Source organism: Rhea pennata, chromosome 27 (assembly GCF_028389875.1).
Source record: "Rhea pennata isolate bPtePen1 chromosome 27, bPtePen1.pri, whole genome shotgun sequence".
Taxonomy (NCBI): Eukaryota; Metazoa; Chordata; class Aves; order Rheiformes; family Rheidae; genus Rhea; species Rhea pennata.
In genome coordinates, this window is record NC_084689.1 from 1,378,422 (window position 1) to 1,392,178 (window position 13,757).

Genomic DNA, 13,757 nt, shown 5'->3' on the forward strand with positions numbered 1-13,757 from the left:
CGCTGCCCGGCGCGGGGGCCAGCACAGCAGCCAGCCGTGCCGCGGGGGCCGGGGCCGTCCGTTGCGGCCACCTTGCCGGGCCGTTCGCGCGGCACCGCCGGTGCAGAGTGCGTGCAGCACTGCGCGGCGCCCCTCCCGAGGCATTTTTTTGGGGGGGGGAGGCCCGAATATCCACCCCCCTCCCCCAGCAGCAGGTACAGAGCTCTGCTCTGTGTTTCCACGCTGATTCCTTAAGGTGCTTTAAGCTGGTCTTTTTCAACCTTGATTTTTTTTTCTTTTTCTTTGGCCCAGAGCAGCATTTGCTGCTGCAGCACCAGCCTCTCTTGTCTTGGCTTCCTCCCCACCGTGGCCACGGCGTGGGGACCGCCCTGTCCCCTCCTGCGCCGGGGGGGGGGGGGGGGGGGTACGTCCCGGCTGTATGCGCCAGCTGCTTTTCAGGAGGGTCTTTCCCAGGACATGTCCCTCAGCCGGAGCCAGCCCTGGCACAGCCCCCCCACCCCCCCCAGCCGGTCACACCAGACCCCCGGCGTTGTAAGAAACATCTTTATTGACTTCAGTTAATTTGTTTAGTATCATTGAACAAGGATTATATTTGCAGTGAATCAATCTAAATGACAAATCCCCGACTAATCCTGCCTCCGCCTGTTTGCACAGTATCGCCCTGAGAAGCAGCGCCGGCGGAGGGGCCGCGGCGGCTCTGCCCCCCCCTCGCCGCGCCCCAGCCCCGCGCCGGTCCGCGGCGCCGCTCGCCGGGGCTGCAGCCGGCGGGTCAAAGCGCCGAGCAGGAGCAGCGGCGGGCAGAGCCACGGCCGCGGGGCCCCTCCGGCACCGGGCGCCGTGCCGTGCCGCCGGCACGCGCCGCCGGGAACCGCCCGGTTTGCAGCAGGCGCCTCTGCGCGGGGCCGGGTGCCGCTCCGGGCAGCCCGGGGCAGCACCCGCCGCGGAGATGCTTCAGTGGAAAGTGCAGGGCCGGGGCCTGGCGCAGCGCTCCCGGCCGCATCTGTCCCCGCGGCGGGATGCGGAGGGGCTTTAGCCGCCCTCTCCCCCTTTCCCACGCCGGCCGGGACAGAGGTGGAGGCGGGCAGCGGGAGCCGGACGGCTTCGCTCTGAGCCCCGCGGGTCGCTCCGGGACTCGTCCCAGCTCCGGTCGCCTCCTTCCTGACATCTGAAATTCAGATTGAGGCGGAGAGCGGGAGGCCGGCGCTCCCCTGCCCGGGCTCCGTCCCAGCTCTGCCCCTTGCGTCAGAGCCGGGAATAATCCCTGGGCCTGGTCCAAAGTCCTTTCTGCCCTGATCTGAGCCCAGGGGGCCGGAGGCAGGAGAACCTCCGGTTTAAAAGGTTACGGAAAAGTTCAGCGTCCAAACGCAGCGCGGCGGCCGGGAGCGGGGGCTGCGCGCCGCGGCGCGAGCCTGGCGCTGCCCTACTGCCCCGTGCCGTAGGGCCAGTTGAAGGTGCTCCCGGAGAGCAGCATGTCCCTGATTAGTGTTTCGATGGGCGTCTTGCCCACCAGCCGCATGAAGAAGAGCTGGGAGATGAGCGAGGCGGGCACGGCGCGGAGGGCCGGCAGGCGCAGCAGGAGCCGGCCGAAGCGCTGCGGCTGCGACGGGTACTGCGAGCGCACGTACTCGGTGAGGGCCACCTGCGCCTTCTCCTGCAGGCTCTCCACGTGCGCCGGGTCCGAGAGGCCGCAGGCGTCTGCAAGGGGCACGGCGCGGTTAGCGCGGAGAGCAGCCCCCGCCGGCGGGGAGCCGGCCGCCCCGCGGCCGCCCGCCTCCGGCGCTCCCGGGCTGCGCCCGCAGGCGCCCCGAGCCCCCGGGGTGCACGGGGTGGGGGGGCTTGCTTTACAGCGGGGTACCCGGGGGTGCTGCAACCACGCCAGGAGCCGGCGGGCACGAGGCACCTCCAAAACGCCCCCGGACGAGCCACGAGACGCTCCCCGGGCTCCCTTTCCCCGACGGCAGCCGGGGCGCAGATGCTGCCCCAGCCCTGGCTCTGGGCTCGCGGCTGCCGGGGACAGAGCCGGGCTCGACCCCGGCGGCGGCGGCGACCTACCCGGCGTGAAGAGCGCGATGGCTTTGAGGCAGCTGTACTCGGCCGAATCCACCTGCAGCCGGTTGAGCTTCTCCACCTGATCCTGGAAGATGCGGATCTGGTCCATGAAGGAGACGACGCGGTCGGCCGACATGGGCGAGGCGTGGAAGCCGGCCGCGGCCAGCAGCGGGGCCATGTGCAGCGGCAGCGCCGACTGCGCCGCGTTGAGCACGAAGAGCTCGCTCCAGCTCAGGCGCAGCAGGGCCACCTGGTCCGAGACGGGCAGCTCGGGGAAGAAGGGGATGTTGCGGGCCCACTCCACCGTGCTGAAGAGGAGGCGGGCGGCCAGCTCGCAGATGTTGTCGATGCCCATGACGCTGCCCTGCTGCGCGTACTGCGAGCCGTAGCGGGCCGCCGGGTAGGGCTCAGCCCGCAGCAGCTGCGAGATGAGCTCCGACACCGGCTGCCCGTTGAAGTACTCGCCGCTGGGCATGGCGTTGGGGCTGGTGCTGGAGTGGCTGGGGGGGATCCGGCCCCGCTGCACGGCTGCGGAGTGGGCAGAGGGGCTGTCTGAGCGCCCGGCGCCGCTCGCCCCGGTGCGGGAAGCATCCCGCATCCCGCATCCCGCCGCCTCCCCGGCCCCTCCGGGAACAGAAGCCGCTTTCAGGTGCTCCCGGGGGAGCTGCTGCCTGCAGGAACCACTCCGAACTCTTTAGCGGCCTGGGGACCCACCAGCAGCTCCCAGCCGGCCCCCGCTGTCCCCGGGCCGGCTGGGCTCGGACACAGCCGCCGGCGAGCACGAGCGCCGCGGCCACGCTGGCAGCCGGGCTCCGGCCGTGCTGGACCGGGCGCCCCACCGGCACCGCGGCCCCCCCCATGCTGGAGCGGGGCGATCGCTACCCAAGGTCATTCCATGGCAGCGATCATTTATTTGCAAATAAAACGCCCATCTTGGAAGAGTCGTTAACCCCGGGGCACTCCCCCCTCCTAATTGCATGCGCGGAGAGCCATTTTTCAGCTCCCCCCCTCTCCCATTAGCGCCCACTATTTGCTCAGTCCCCAGTAATTAATTTATGGGCTGTTCACGAGCCACTTAAATGAGAGCTCTAAATCATGCTAAGTGGCAATAATGCCATCTCGACTCCTCGGGAAAGGAGGGAATTACTGTCCTGCTTCTAATATCCTTCCCCCTGCTCTTTGCATTAGTGCCACCCGCCGCCGAGCAGCCGACGTGCCGCGGCGGAGCCCGGCGGAGCGGGCTGCGGGGAGCCGCCCTCGCGCGCCGGACGGGGACGGAGACGACCCCAGCCCCCCGGCGGCTCCCAAAGGCCTGGATCCGATGGGGAGCCACCGCGCCAGCGCTGCCCGGCTCGTCCCGGCAGCCCCGCGCGGTGCATCCAGCCCGGCCGCCCAGGCCTGCCCGGCTCCGCTTTGGGCTGAAACGCTGCTTTTGCAGCAGGGCGCCTGAACGCAGCCCCGTTTGCAGCAGGCCAGGAAGCATTCAGGGTTCGTAGCCCCGGGCGAGGGAGAGCGGACGCAAAGCGGCAGTGCTGGCTGGGCCAGGCCAGGCGGCGCAGTGCGGCGCGGCGCGGCACGGCACGGCACGGCACATCCGGGGCTTTGCGAGGCGCTGGGAATGCTCCCAGCTGACCTCCAGCATGCCCGGGGCATGGGGCCGTCTGCGGCTCCAGGTGTGTCCCCTTATCAGCTCAAAGCTCTGGCTTTCCAAATAAACACCACCTGCTCCGCCAGCGTGCCGGCGCCAAGGGCGAGTCAAGGAGGAAAGAGGGGCCCGTGGGGGTTTCCAGCCCTGCCCCGAGGCCTGGAGCCGGGCGCGGGTGCAGCACCTGGGCGATGGCTTCCCGGGGATGCGGGAGCTGCGTGCTCGGGGCCGGCTCCGGCGCCGTGCCAGGCCCCGCGGCGCAGAGCCTGCAGCGGTGGGGTTTGCCGGGAGCCCTCGGGGTCGGCAGCGCCCCGGGCCTCGGTCCAGCCCCCGGTGCCGCCGTTACCTTCCTTCCTCATGCCCACGCGGAAGCACTTCTTCAGGCGGCAGTACTGGCATTGGTTGCGGTGGTGCTGGTCGATCTGGCAGTCGCGGTTGGACCTGCAAGGCAGAAGCGGGCGCCTGAGCCGGACCCCAGTTGGAGGTAGGCGCCGGACCCGGCGCGCCGGGAGAGCGCTGCCCGGCGCCGCGGCGGGGAGGCGGAGGAGCGAGCCCCGCGCGGCCGAGCGCTCCCGGCCAGGCGCGCGAGGAATTCCAACTATTTCCTACGGGAGCGCCGGGGCCGGCCGCGGCCCGCCGGGCCAGGGCTCCCCTCCCGCCGGCCGCGCGGCCCCAAGCCCGCGGCCGCGCCGGGCGCTCAGTGCTTGCAGCTGCCTCGCCGCCGCCTGCTCCGGCGGGGAGGCTGGCAGCTCCGGCGGGAGCACGGCCAGGGCCCGGCAGGACGGGAGCCCACACGGCCCGCTGCACACGAGGAAAGGGCAAAGCAAAATCCGGGCCCGACGGAGCCAGCGGCGCGCGCTCGCCCAGCCCATCCGGAGCCTCCGTCATGGATGGATGCGCCCTAAACCTCCGTCCTTGTTCGCTTTACGCCCGCTCAGGAGCACGTTCCCGTTTGCTCCGGGAAAGCTGGGATTTCTCCCTGCTGGTGCCGCAGGGCTGAGCACGCCGCCAGCACCGACAAGTGCCACCTCCGGCCCTTCTGCCGCTGCCCGTCCCGCCGGGCGTCCCCCGCTGCGCCGCGGGGCACGCTCCGGGTGAGGGCACGCTCCGGCGGCTCCGCGCACACGCGCGTAACCGGATGCGGGGTGCAAGCGTGGCGTTCCTCGCAGGCAGAGGCGCTGCTGCCGCCCCCGGCTCGCCGGATGGATGGTCTCCGCACGAGCAACCCGGGAGCCTGCCCGGCGGCTCCGCAGGGGTCGCTCCCGGGGCTGCCTGGGAAACGCTGCTCCGGATCGGGGCCGGCGAGTCGGGGAAGGGAAAGAGGAGCAGAACAGGAGGCGGGAGAGGAGCGGCGGCTGGGGAGGGTCACCGTCCCGCGCTGCCCGGCAGCTCCGCGTCCTGCGCCGCTGCCTGACCTCGGCTCGCGCGGGCCCTGGGAGAGCAGCCCCAGTTCTCACGTGCAGCGGGCAGGGACCGGCCCCAGGCTCCTGCTGGCCCCCCCGGAGGCCGTCGCGGCAGGATAACGGGGAAGAAGGAGGGTTATCAGCGAAAGAGCGATAAAATTAAGTCACGTAAAGCACCTGCCCGACCTGCTGGGGAAGGGCAGGCAGGGCCGGGGTGAGCCGGCACCGGAGCCGCGCGGCTCTGCCGGGAGCGCCGACACGAACGGCCTCGCTTTACACGACCCCGGAGGAGAGCGGCGCAGCGATTCCCGCGGCGCGCGCGCCGGAATTAATTCGGCCCCGAACATCACCGCTGCGCTTAACACATTTCAGACGCGCTGCTGATAGAAAGTTATTCCAAGGGAGAAACGATAGCTCAGGGAAACGCCGCGGTACATCCCCGCGGCGAGCCGGCTAATCCCGCCGCGGAAAAGCCGCCCGGAGGCGCGGGGCCCGGGCAGCCCCCCGGCCGGCGCTGCCGCCGGCACTAACGCGCCGCCGGTCTCACTTAATGCCACCAGCTCCCAGCAAGTTTCCCGACCGACAGGCTATAGCGACCTGGGAAAGGGCGAGAATACAAAAGGCGAACGCTGTGCTAATTACGTAATTAGAACGTGTAATTATTTAGTGCAAGGGCTACGCTGAACCCGGCTCACTTTTAGCATTCAAACTGGAACAACCGTGGCGCGGTGCTGCTGCGGAGCGGCGTGACGGAGCGCGCCGGCGCTGCCCCGGGAGAGCGTTGTTCTTTGCCCCCAAAAGCGACTGCGGACTCGGAAAACTAACATTTTTATATCGCGCCAGATTACTTTCAGGCACCAAGGGAGAGAGGAGAAAAGAAAAATAACAGCTCCTTAAACAGGTGCCCCGATAACAGCGTGGCCAGCCCAGGGCCAAACCTTTGACAAGGCGCCACGGCAGCGGCGGAGCCCCTCCGGGCCGCGCAGCCCCCCCGGCCGCCGCCAGCGGCTCCCGCTCAGCCCGGCCTTTGTTTCCCCTGCAATTAGGGGGCTGCTATCGCTCTAAGGCCACATGCATTCCCCATCTTCAAATAATTACCCCTAACTGGCCGTTGCATGGCGCTCTGCGGAGGAAATGGGCAGCTCCTGCTGTTCGGGATGGGGAAACTGAGGCACGGCGCGCGGCGATGAGCCTTGCCATGCCGAGAGCCGAAGCGACCGGGAGGATATTGCAGGAGCAGCTGCAACGTTAAAGCCTGCAGCCGGCCGGCAGCTGCAGCAGCGCCCGGGTGCCCACGCGCCGTGCGGCTGACGTCAGCCTCCGACCCGGCGCCGGGAGAGGAGATGCTGCACCCAGGGGAGGACGGAGAGCGCGAATCTAGGCCGCCCCGATCGGGAGCAGCGCGGTCGGAGCCGGCAGTGGCCGGAGCTCGGCCCGGCCTCCCATGTGGATCTCGCAACCAGGCGACGAAGGTCAAAGTCATCAGCGGGGAGGTGCCGTGTCGGCCGCCCGCGGCCCCGCTCCCGCCTCTGCCCGCAAGCCGCCGGCGCCGCAGCAGGGTTCTGGGTGCTGCCAGCGAGCTGGGCGAGCAAACGCCCTCGGAAGCCCAGCGTGCGAGCGAGCCCCCGTTTTCCCCCCAAATGCCCCTTTGAGAACGTTCTCCTTGCCAAGGCCCTGGGGCGCCCGTCAATCCCGCGCACCGTCCCCCCTCCGAGCTCCAGGCGGGTCGGCCCGCTTCGCGCCTGCCTCCGGGCCCGGCAGCCCTGCTCTGGCGCCCGCCCCGGGGAGCGGGGCAGCACCGGGGGCAGCGGGGCACGCCGGTCGCCTCGCCCCGCACCCGCCGCCGTCCCGGGGGTTTCACAGGAGCAAAGCGAGAGCAGAATAGAGCCCTGCAGCACATGGGGCTGTTGACACCTCCAGTTAAAATTATACTTGCTGCCGCACTGATGCCTTCCTCCGGGTAGAGCGGCCGTGACCGAACTGACTCACAACTGCGGCGCGTTTTCAGGCATTAGCCCAGAAAGGCAGTTAATAGCCAGGGCAGCCCGTAGTGAGGGTCCGCTTGCTCCCTGGCTGCTGCCTGTGCCCCGTGTCCCAGGGGATGAGGGGCAGGGCTGGGGCACCCGGGACGTGCGGGTAGAGGGGCCACTTCTGCCAAGCCCGGGGGAGCCGAGGCCTCGGCAGGGAGCTGAACCAGGGCCACTGTGGAGCTACGCTGGGGCCGCTGCTGGAGCGGCACCAGGGAGCTGCAGTGCGGCCACCCTGGGGCAACGTCGGAGCTGGAGCAAAGCCATGGCAGGGCCAACGTCGGAGCTGGGGCAAGGCCATGGCAGGGCCAGCCCGGGGCCAATGTTGGAGCTGGGGCAGGGCCACGGTAGGGCCACCCCAGAGCTGGGGCAGGGCTGCGGCGCAGCCACCCCGGGGCCAACATCGGAGCTGGGGCAAGGCCGCAGCGCAGCCACCTCGGAGCTGGGGCAGGGCCACAGCTGCGGCACAGCCGCCCCGGGGCCAACGTTGGAGCTGGGGCAGGGCCGCGGCGCAGCCACCCCGGGGCCACCCTGGAGCTGGGGCAGGGCCGCGGCCGCGGCGCAGCCACCCCGGGGCCACCCCGGAGCTGGGGCAGGGCCGCGCCGGGGCCGCCGTCGGGGCCGCCCTGGGGAGCCGCCGGAGCGGGGCCGGAGGCGCAGCCCGGTGCGCCCCTACCTGCAGGTGTAGCTGAGGTTCCTGCGGATGCTGCGCTTGAAGAAGCTCTTGCAGCCCTCGCAGGTGAAGACGCCGTAGTGCTTCCCGCTGGACTTGTCGCCGCACACCACGCAGTCCACGGGCGCCCCGGCGCGCTCCTCCTCGCCGTGCTCGGCGTCGCTGCCGCCGCCCGCCGGGGACGCCGCCTCCTCGCCGCCGCCGCCGCCGTTGGGCTCGCCCCAGCCGCCGGCCACCATGGCCATGGCTCCGCGGCCGCCGGGGCTCAGCGCCGGCCCCGCCGCCGCATGGAGCGGCGCCCGCTGCGCGGCGCCCGGCGCCTCCCGGAGCGAGTTGAGCAAGTTTTGGGGTTGGAGGAGCGGGGTTAGGGTATGGGGGTGGGTTTTCTTTTTTCTTTTTTTCTTTCTTTTTTTTTTGTTGTTGCTTTCCCCCCTCCCCCGCCCCCCCCCACCCGCCGCCCGGGGGCCTTTCTCTGCCGCCGCTAGCGCGGGGGGGCGCGGGGCCCCGCGGAAACTTTGCGGGAGCGGGGCGCGGCGCGGCGCATCCCCCCGCGGGCGCGGCGGCTCCGGCGCGGCGGCGGCCGCCGCGGGGCTCCGGCGCCCCCGCCGCTCCGCTCCGCTCCGCGGCCCCGGCGACGCAAGGAGGCGGCGCTGCCCCGGCCGCCGCGCCGCCACGGGCCCCGCCGCCGCCGCGGCTGCGAGCAGCCCGGTACGGCGGGACCCGCTCCGCCGAGCCCCGGGCTCTGCCCGCCTCCCGCGAAAGAGCAAAGTTCAGCCGCTGCCGCGGTGGCCGCCCTGGATGCTCCTCCCCGTCCTCCTCCCCTTCCGCTCGCCGCCCGCCGGGTCCTGCCCCGCTCGCCGCGCCCGCGCCCCCCCCGGCCGCCGCCCCGGCTCGGCCCGGCCCGGCCCGGCCCGGCCCGGCGGCCCCGCGGGCCCGCTGCACCGCGGGCGGCCGTGGCCCGGCCCGGCGGCTCGTGGCCTGGTTGCACCGTTGCTGGACGCAGCCTGGGCTGGGAAGTTCGTGGCCTGGTTGCAGTGAAGCCGGGCACGGCCCGGGCCAGGCGGCTCTGTGGCCGCGTTGTGCCGGAGCCGGACACGGCCGGGCAGGGCAGTTCACGGTCCCGTTGCGTCGGTTTCGGACCTGGCCCGGGCAGAGCAGCTCCCAGGCCAGGCCGTGCAGTGATGGAGCACGTTGCGTGTCCGGAGAAGGCGCTGTGGGGCCAGTGCCTGCAGCACCCGCTGCGCCGCCGGGGTTGCGTTCGTGGGTGGTTACGCGTGCGCCTTTGCACCGTGGGGAGCCCGGTGCTGTGGGCCCGAGGGGTGCTCCCTGCCCGGGCAGCCCACGGGAGAAGGGGTCTCTGGGGTTTCCTAGCTTATTGGGGAAGGGACCGCAGCAGTGGACCGTGGTGCATCCCGCCTGCTGTATCCCTGCTCGTCGCCTCCCACTGGGGCCCTTCCTACCCCCGCCAGTTCCCCGGAGCCCGGCGCAGCAGGCCCTGCTCGAGGCTGCGAGCGCGGGGCCGTGCTCCCGCTGCGGACCGTGACCTCGATCAGCGTAGGCGGCACGAGGCCTCGGCGCAGCGGCGCCCGCGTCCCTCGCCGGCCAGCGGGACCGGGCGACGGGCTGCGGGGGGCTAGGGGCCGGCTGCCCGCGGCCCCCTCATCCGCCTCGCAAAGTCTGCTTTGGATTTGGGGCAGCAGCGGCTGGGGCGCTGCGAGAGCCGGGGGCGCCAGCTGCGGGCGCGCTGCCGCCCTGTTAATAATTAATGAAGAAATAACCCGTGCGGGGAGGTGGTTGACCTGGGAGCAGCGCGGAGCTATCGCTGTGCCTTCGCCTTTCACCTGGAGGCCAAACTCTCCTCCGGGCCGGGCCGCAGCAGCCCGAGCGTCTCCCGGGGCCGTGCCGCTCGCCTTGACCCAGGGGAGCGAAGTCCGGCGGGGGCGGGGGGGAGCCGCGGAGCGGAGCCGGGCCGCGGGCGGCACCGCGGCAGCGGGGACGTGGGGCAGGAGCCATCGGGCTCCCCCGGGTGACGGCAGGGACCTCGGTGGCCCCCGGCGTTCCCGGCACACGCGCCGGGGCGGAGAGCACCCGCGGTGCAGATGGCGCCTGGGGGAGCTGCGCTCGAGGGAGGGCGACTGATGCAGGGAGAGGGGGGGAAAAGAAAGGAACAGCACCGGGCTGGGGGAGGCAGCGCAGCAGAGCTGCCTGGGCTGCAGCTCCGGCCGTAAATAAACCCTCCATTTCCTCCTGTCTGGAGGCAGCGGCCGAGCCCTGTGCGCTCACGGCGCGGCCCCGCGCCCGGGGCGGATGTGTTAAGGTGGCCTTGGGCCGGGGCTGGCGCGGCCGGTCCCCGCGGCGAGCGGCTGGGGCTCGGCGTTCCCGCCGGCAGGACGCGAGGGCCGGAGCCGCCGCTGCTGCCGCGGGGAGCCCCCGCTGCCGCTGGCCCCGCTTCGCCTTTCTCGTCCGTCAGCCCTTGATTTATGGCCCTTTCCCTGCTTCTCCCCCTCCTCCTCGCCCCCTGCAAAAAAAAATAATAATCCGGGAACAAAGGCGGAAATTGGATCTCGGCCCCTCGCGGCTCGCGGGCCCGGCGCGGGCGGCCGTGTTTGTTTTGACGTTGGTGTCCGGTTGGCGAAGGCGTTTGATCTCCGGAGGAATTCCTCCGGCCTCGCGCTGCTCCGCTGCCCCGGCCGCACAAAGGCCCCGCGCCGGCAGCGGCGCTTCCCGCGGCCGGGCCGCCGGCAGCCGCCGAGGGAAAGCGCCCGGCATCGCCGCCCCCCAGCCTCACCGTCCCCCCGCCTGCACCGGCGGCCGCCCCCATGCCCGCTCCCCCTCGGGCAGCCCCGTCCCCCAAGCACAGGCGTTTTCCAGGGGAAGGGAATTTGCCTTTAAAAATTATAAATATTTCCTCGGCTTGGAACAAGTCACCCGCCGGAGCGGGGCGAGCAGGAAGGGTGCAGGGAGCAGGACGTGCCCGTGCCACGGCTGCAGCCGCCCCCAAATCCTGCGGCCCGCAAAGCCGCTCCCCAAACGCAGCGGGGTTTAAGTCAATCTCCTGGTTTTAAGCCCGTCTCCCGGCTGCAGCGGTTGGATTTCCCTGGAGGAGGCTGCTCGGCTCCTCCGGGCTGCGGGCGCCGGCCCCGCTCCTCCGTGCTGCTCGCAGAGCCCCGGCGATGCCACCCGGGCTGGAGGGCGCTGAGCCCCGGCCGCAGCTCCTATCCCTCGCGTTCCCGGGGCCGGATCCCGCCGGCTCGCCTCCGGAGGCGGCGGCGGGGGGCCACGAGAGCCGCTCCGCGGCCGCGGGAAGGAGGAAGGGGCCGCGGGCCCGCTCCTGGGCTGCCCGTGCGCGGCTGCCGGCACGGCTCTCGCACGCCCGTGCCCGCACGCAGCCGCCCCGGCCGGGATGCGCCGCGCGGAGCAGCTGTGCGGAGGCAGGAGCCCGGGGCCCGGCCCGGCCCGGCACCGCGCAGAGCCCGGGGAGCTGCTGCTCTCTCCCGCTTTGCTCCTGCCCGCGCGCTGCATGAGGGCTGCTCCCTGCCCTACATTCCCGGGATATCAGATCCCGCTCCCCCTGCACCACCCCCCCCCCCCTCCCCGGCGTCGCCTGGGAACAGCCGGACGCTTCCTCCCCGGTGGGGGCGTGAATCACCCGCCGCCTCCACCCCAGCACCAGATGTGCCGGCTCCCTCCCTCTGTGCCTTCCTCCCTCGGCCCCCGGCTTCGCCCCGCTGCGCTCGGCAGCTCCCGGCCTTCCCCAGCGCCAGCCCCTCTTCCCCGGCCGGGGCGGCGTTTGCAGCCCCCAGGAGCTGCTCTGCCTGGGAGCGGGATGCAAACCCACGCGGGATCTCACGTCCCGAGGGTTCCTGGAGCTTCTCCCACAGCCCCTCGGCTTCCCAGCCTCCGCCGCAGCGGCAGGGAGCCAACACTGCTCCGTGATGGGGGAAACTGAGGCAGGGAGCGGGCTGGCGATGGCAGCGTCTTGCAAACCGCTAAGTGGCGGGCAGAGCCCTCCCTGCCTTGCTGCGGCGCTGCACCAGCCCGGCTGTGCCACGCCACACTGTGCCGTGCTGCAAAGTGCCGTGCTGTGCCGTGCCGTGCTGTGCCGTGCCGTGTTGTGCTGCGCAGCATGATGCTGTGCCAGGCTGCACCGTGCCGGGCTGCACTGCACTGTGCCACGGTGCACCGCGCCGTGCTGCGCCGTGCCAGCAACGCCTGGCCCCGTGCCCAAGCGCACGGCGCGCTCTGTCCTCGGCAGAGGCTCGGCCCGGAGCGGCGGCGGGCGGAAGGGGAGGCCGCGGCCCGCCCCGAGGCGGGGGGTGCTGCCGGGACGGGGGCACGGCTCGCTCGGCGCCGGGGGCCGCGGAGGGCGGGGGGGGGGCGTCTGTGCTGCCGCCCTCCCCCGGCGCGGGGGGACTTGAAAGCGGCCCCGCAGCCCCGGCCCTTTCAGCGGCTCCCGGTGAAGCCTGACCCGCGCACAAAGCCCCCGGAGCCCATTTGAATCTGAAAGGGGCTCTGAGCGCCGGGCCCCGACCTTCAACCCGCGGGTCAGCGCGGCCGCGCCGGGGCGAGCCGGACCCCCCGCCGTGCTGCACCGTGCCGTGCCGTGCCGTGCCGTGCCGTGCCGTGGGGGCCACAGGCAGCGACGGGTGCTGCGTGCCCAGGACCGGCCCCACTCTCTGCAGCGGCTGCCCGGCGCCCCAGGCACGGGGAATCGGGCGCCGCGGCGCTTCCGCAGCCAGCGGCCGCCGGGGCTGGCGTCCACGTGACCGGTGCTCCCGTTTCGTGCCGCTGCTGCTCCCCGGGGTGCCGGGAAGTTGTCCTCCGATCTGGGTCGCGGCGCGACCAGGGACATGGGGCTGCCCCCGTTTCCAGGGGCCCCCAGGGGCCGGCGGTGAGGGGCCGTGGGCTCTGGGCATGGGGGGATCTAGGGGGTGAGCTGCATCCCGGCCTCCCTGCCTGCATCCCTGCCCACACCCCTGCATCCCTGCCCCACACCCCTGCGTCCCTGCCTGCACCCCTGCCCGCATTCCTGCATCCCTGCCTGCATCCCTTCCCCACACCTCTGCATCCCTGCTCCACACCCCTGCGTCCCTGCCTGCATCCCTGCCCCACACCTCTGCATCCCTGCTCCACACCCCTGCGTCCCTGCCTGCATCCCTGCCCCACACCTCTGCATCCCTGCCCCACACCCTTGCATCCCTTCCTGCACCCCTGCCTGCATTCCTGCATCCCTCGCTGCATCCCTGCATCCCTGCCCCACACCCCTGCATCCCTGCCTCCATCCCTGCCTGCATCCCTGCATCCCTGCCCCACACCCCTGCATCCCTTCCCCACACCTCTGCATCCCTGCCTGCATCCCTGCATCCCTTCCCCACAACCCTCCATCCCTGCCCCACACGTCTGCATCCCTGCCCCACATCCCTGCCTGCATCCCTCCATCCCTGCCCCACACCTCTGCATCCCTGCCTGCATCCCTGCATCCCTTCCCCACACCTCTGCATTTCTGCCTGCATCCCTGCCTGCATTTCTGCATCCCTGCCTGCATCCCTGCATCCCTGCCCCACAACCCTCCATCCCTGCCCCACACGTCTGCATCCCTGCCCCACATCCCTGCCTGCATCCCTCCATCCCTGCCCCACACCCCTGCATCCCTGCCCCATACCCCTGAGTCCCTGCCTGCATCCCTGCCTGCATTCCTGCATCCCTGCCTGCATCTCTGCATCCCTGCCTGCATCCCTGCCCCACACCTCTGCATCCCTGCCCCACACCCCTACATCCCTGCCTGCAACCCTGCCCCACACCTCTTCATTCCTGCCCCACACCCCTGCATCCTTGCCCCACATTCATTCATCCCTGCCTGCATCCCTGCCCCACACCTCTGCATCCCTCCCCCACACTCTTGCATCCCTGCCTGCATCCCTGCCTGCATCCCTACATCCCTGCCTGCATCCCTGCCCCAC

At 71.6% G+C, this 13,757-nt stretch overlaps 1 protein-coding gene across 1 annotated transcript; it reads right to left on the reverse strand.

Annotated features, from left to right (window-relative positions):
* Window positions 1-529: 529 nt before the first annotated feature.
* NR2F6 (nuclear receptor subfamily 2 group F member 6) lies at window positions 530-8,240 on the reverse strand. The gene is made up of 4 exons (XM_062596490.1): window positions 7,801-8,240; window positions 4,041-4,135; window positions 2,053-2,577; window positions 530-1,695 (listed from the first exon to the last, which is right to left on the reverse strand). Exons 1-4 carry the CDS (start codon window positions 8,040-8,042, stop codon window positions 1,421-1,423), a joined length of 1,137 nt encoding a protein of 378 aa, XP_062452474.1. The 5' UTR covers window positions 8,043-8,240; the 3' UTR covers window positions 530-1,420.
* Window positions 8,241-13,757: the final 5,517 nt, after the last annotated feature.

Coding starts and splice junctions, on each gene's coding strand:
- NR2F6 (XM_062596490.1), bottom strand. CDS start 8,042: ATGGCCATGGTGGCCGGCGGCTGGGGCGAGCCCAACGGCGGCGGCGGC. Junction 2,578..4,040: donor CGTGGGCATGAGGAAGGAAG/GTAACGGCGGCA, acceptor CCCACTCCGCAG/CCGTGCAGCGGGGCCGGATC. Junction 1,696..2,052: donor CATCGCGCTCTTCACGCCGG/GTAGGTCGCCGC, acceptor TGCCCCTTGCAG/ACGCCTGCGGCCTCTCGGAC.